The 4,892-nt window shown below is 39.3% G+C and overlaps 1 protein-coding gene across 1 annotated transcript in view; it reads left to right on the top strand.

Annotated features, from left to right (window-relative positions):
* LOC105513816 (chromosome unknown open reading frame, human C6orf10) overlaps positions 1-3,308 on the top strand; it is a 90,571-nt gene extending 87,263 nt beyond the window's left edge. Inside the window, exons 14-15 of the mRNA XM_011944845.1 lie at positions 1,749-2,212; positions 2,435-3,308. Of these exons, the coding sequence (XP_011800235.1) occupies positions 1,749-2,212; positions 2,435-3,025 (1,055 nt within the window). The 3' untranslated portion in view covers positions 3,026-3,308. The remainder of the gene's footprint in view (positions 1-1,748; positions 2,213-2,434) is intronic.
* The last annotated feature ends 1,584 nt before the right edge of the window (positions 3,309-4,892 follow it).

Genomic DNA, 4,892 nt, shown 5'->3' with positions numbered 1-4,892 from the left:
ATCCCAGCTCACTGTAATCTGCGCCTTCCGGGTTCAAGTGATTCTCCTGCCTCAGCCTCCGGAGTAGCTGGGGTTGCAGGCGTGCGCCACCATGCCTGGCTAATTTTTGTATTTTTAGTAGAGATGGGGTTTCACCATGTTGGCCTGGCCGGTCTCCAACTCCTGACCTCAAGTGATCCGCCCACCCTGGCCTTCCGAGGTACTGGGATTACAAGTGTGAGCCACTGCTCCCAGCCCAAGTCTTTTGATTCAGCTTTTATAATAAGTATTATTTCTACCATACTAAATATTAAATATTAGGTTTCCTCAAAGCAAGACATGCCTCTGCTCCATGGCAAGAACTCACACAACCCCTTGGTGGCTCAGATATTTCTTTTACCTAATTTAAGGAACCATATTGCTTTAAAAAAAAATAATAATAATAAAAAAATAAAAAATACCTAGCAGAAGCTAATAAATTCAAGTTTGTTAAATCACACAGGAATTGAGACATAACAGCTAATTTACCTGAACACAATCAAAGGACCTGAAATTTTTGCAGAGTTTGCAGATATTGCAAGAAGCAGTCTATGGTAACGATCAAAACTGAACTCTGGAGTCTGACCACTCAGGTTCAAATCCCAGCTCCACCACCTACTGATTACATAACCTTATTCACATTCCTTTAAGCATTCGGTGCCTCAGTTTCTTCATCTGTAAAATGAGGTTAGTAATACCCTACCTGGTTGTTGTGAGTATCAAATGATTTAATACATAAAGTGCTTAGAACAGTGAGTACTTGGTGTGTGATAAGCACTTAGTAATTATCAGCTAGTACTGCATAATAAGATATGCTTTTATTCAATATGGAAAGCATATTTGAGTTTCCTTTTTCAATCTTGAGAAATATAATTATTGCTTCCTTCCACAATTTTTCCTTAAAATAAATTCTATTTCTTTTCAGAATACATCCTCTGTTAGCCACTAAGCATTATTCATTAGCCATAATCCACTGAACGAATGTCAGTTCATTTACAATACATTTCCTTTTCTCTCATTAGTCTTCCAAATTATTGAAAATAGTACAGAATTTGGCTGGGCGCAGTGGCTCACGCCTGTAATCCCAGCACTTTGGGAGGCCGAGGTGGGCAGATCACAAGGTCAGGAGATCGAGACCATCCTGGCAAACATGGTGAAACGTGGTCTCTACTAAAAATAAAAAAAAAAAAAATTAGCCGGGCGTGGTGGCGGGCGCCTGTAGTCCCAGCTACTTGGGAGGCTGAGGCAGGAGAATGGTGTGAACCCGGGAGGAGGAGCTTGCAGTGAGCAGAGATGTACCACTGCACTCCCGCCTGGGCAATGGAGCAAGACTCCATCTCAAAAAAAAAAAGAAAAGAAAAGAAAATAATCCGGGCGTGGTGGCGGGCGCCTGTAGTCCCAGCTACTTGGGAGGCTGAGGCAGGAGAATGGTGTGAACCCGGGAGAAGGAGCTTGCAGTGAGCAGAGATGTACCACTGCACTCCCGCCTGGGCAATGGAGCAAGACTCCGTCTCAAAAAAAAAAGAAAAGAAAAGAAAATAATCCAGAATTGTATCGATACTTTTATTATTTTATGTATAGAGAGCCATCATTTTAGATAACTTGAGATTCAGAAAAATTTCAGTTTGTCAGTTTTAAGACAAAAAAAGGAATCAGTATCAAGGGGAAAAAAATAGAAATAAAGAGAAAATACTTGCTATCTAAATCATGCCCTTTTGTTGTATGCTCAGTTATATTAACAGGTTACATGGATGAAGAACTTGCAAAAAAATCTTGTTCCAAAATCCATATTCTAAAAAGTGGAGGCACTGCAAGGTCTCAGAATAGCCAAGAAGAAAACAAGGAAGCACTAAAGAATGACATCATATTTACAAATTCTGTTGAATCCTTGAAATCAACACACATAAAGGAGCCAGAAAGAGAAGGAAAAGGCACTGATTTAGAGAAAGACAAGATAGGAATGGAGGTCAAGATAGACAGTGATGCTAGAATACCAAAAAGACAGGAAACCCAACTAAAAATCAGTGAGATGAGTGTACCAAAAGGACAGGGAGCCCAAATAAAGAAGAGTGTGTCAGGTGTACCAAGAGGACAGGAGTCCCAAGTAAAGAAGAGTGAGTCAGGTGTACCAAAAGGACAAGAAGCCCAGGTAACTAAGAGTGGGTTGGTTGTACTGAAAGGACAGGAAGCCCAGGTAGAGAAGAGTGAGTTGGTTGTACTGAAAGGACAAGAAGCCCAGGTAGAGAAGAGTGAGATGGGTGTGCCAAGAAGACAGGAATCCCAAGTAAAGAGTGAGTCGAGTGTACCAAAAGGACAAGAAGCCCAGGTAACGAAGACTGGGTTGGTTGTACTGAAAGGACAGGAAGCCCACGTAGAGAAGAGTGGGTTGGTTGTACTTAAAGGACAGGAAGCCCAGGTAGAGAAGAATGAGATGGGTGTGCCAAGAAGACAGGAATCCCAAGTAAAGAAGAGTGAGTCGGGTGTCCCAAAGGGACAAGAAGCCCAGGTAAAGAAGAGTGTGTTAGTTGTACTGAAAGGACAGGAAGCCCAGGTAGAGAAGAGTGAGTTGAAGGTACCAACAGGACAAGAAGGCCAAATAGAGAACAGTGAGGCAGATGTGCCAAAGGAACAGGAGGTCCAAGAAAAGAAGAATGAGGCAGGTGTACTGAAAGGACCAGAATCCCAAGTAAAGAACACTGAAGTGAGCATACCAGAAACACCGGAATCCCAACTAAAGAAGAGTGAGTCAGGTATACTAAAAGGACAGGAAGCCCAAGAAAAGAAGGAGAATTTTGAGGATAAAGGAAATAATGATAAAGAAAAGGAGAGAGATGCAGAGAAAGATCCAGGTAAAAAAGAAAAAGGTGATAAAAAAACGAAAGGTGACAAAGGAAAGGGCAAAGTTAAAGGAAAGCAAGAATCAGAAATCAGTGGTGAAAAATCAAAAGGCTCAAAAAGGGCGAAGGCAAGTAAAGGAAAGAAGTACAACAAAAAAGCAGAAGAGTAAGGATATATTTTTTAAAGGCCCATAAGACAAGTGATTATTATGATTCCTACCCTCCAGATACAAACCATATCCCAGCCATTGCCTAAACAGATTGTAATTATGAAATCCCTTTCATCTTCATATCACAGATTCTGCTCTTCAGAAGTGTCACCCTTTTTAATCTCTCAGTCACAAACCTCAGTTTCCAAATATTTGTTTTATAAGTTAATATGTATATGATTCCGTCAAGAAAGACTGGATACTTTCTGAAGTAAAACATTTTAATTAAAGAAATATATAGTAATATCCTTTGACAAGTATGTCTATGATAGCCTCTCCAACCAGTCAACCAGTAACTCCTCATGGCAGGCCTAATGTTTGCAAGGCGCTGGTCTAGCAATAAGGGGTGTACAGAAAAACACAAGTCAGAGCTCCTGCAATCAAGTAGCTTACAATATATATAGTGATATACGTATACATGGCAATTTTTTAAGTAAGATCTAAGTTACAAAAAATAGTTTAGATGGACAGCATAATCCGTCATGGGATGAGAAAGTAGAGGTGATAACTTCATGGGGAAGGGAGTAGTGGTATATGATATGTCACAGCAGATGGATAAGATGTTGATATGCTGAGTGAATTACAACAAGTAAAAGAAAGGCAAAGGGTTAAAGGCTGTCATGCCATGCTCCAGGTGCAGTAGGCAATTTTGCTGTTACGGCAGTTTGAAAAGGAGAATATAAAGGGATTAGAAAAACAAGCCAGGAATTTATATTTTCCTCTTCAGGCAGCTGGAAGCATTCCACAATGTTTGAGACACAGAGTGAAATGAATAAGGTTGTATCATTTTAAAAATAGTTGCTCTTGTGATTGTGAAAAATAAGATTAAAAAAAGAAACATCATAGGTAGTAAATCTAATTAAGAAGTACTTGGAGTAAGTAATGCAAAGAGAATAAATAGAAGAAAATTCAAAGAATCACTACTTCATGATGACTGCATAGGAGTAAGGAAAAGTAAAAAAAAAAAACAAAACAATAGTTTCAAAACTTTTGAAACTAGGTAACAAACAAACTAGGAAATCGTTTGGGGGACAGGGAGGGAATAACAAATTGTTGTTTTAAGGGGAAAAGCAATAACATTTGTCATTCAGGAGATATCTGGAATTAGATGAGTACAAGCAAGAGAACTCATCTTCAAAGCAGAAAGTACAGGACTAACAAAAGCAGAAGTCCAAGGACTGAGTTTGTTATATGTAACATATTGAAGAAATTTAACTAAGGGATAGGAAGATATAAGGAAAACCTGTATAGTGGAATGTTCCAATTATTAAGGAAGATTACAGTTTTGAGAAAAAATGAATGATTAAAGGATAACTGAAACTTCAAGGAAAATAAGGACTGAAAGAACACTGTAGTTGGTATTTGGAGATGAGTAATGAACTTCTCAAGAGCACTTTCCAAAGAAGGTAGCTAGGAGAAGGAAGGTAAGCAGGAAGAATATAGAGATACAAGTAAGTAGCTGTGGGATGTGCCTTTCAAACATCCGAAAGAGTTAATTTATTTTAGTCTATTTTTAAATAATCATTTTTAGAAATTTTACTTTTATACTGTTCAATTCTGTGCTGGTTAGCCCACACCCTGAATATTACATTCAGCTCAATCATGGGATGTGGATAAACTAAATGCCTTCAGGAGAGAAAGACTCAAGTGAGCAGGAAGTTGCAGAATTCCCCTGGGAAGTCAAATATGAGGAAACAATGAGAATTACGTTCAAATAGGTGAAAGTTCATAATGGATTAGAATATTTTGTATAGCCCCAAAGAAATGAGATCAGTGGGCCGGGCGCGGTGGCTCACGCCTGTAATCCCAGCACTTTGGGAGGCCGAGG

Source organism: Colobus angolensis, unplaced genomic scaffold (genome assembly GCF_000951035.1).
Source record: "Colobus angolensis palliatus isolate OR3802 unplaced genomic scaffold, Cang.pa_1.0 Scaffold236, whole genome shotgun sequence".
Lineage (NCBI taxonomy): Eukaryota > Metazoa > Chordata > Mammalia > Primates > Cercopithecidae > Colobus > Colobus angolensis.
The sequence above is the reverse complement of the archived record's forward strand: the minus strand, read 5'-3'. Positions and strand labels throughout refer to the sequence as shown.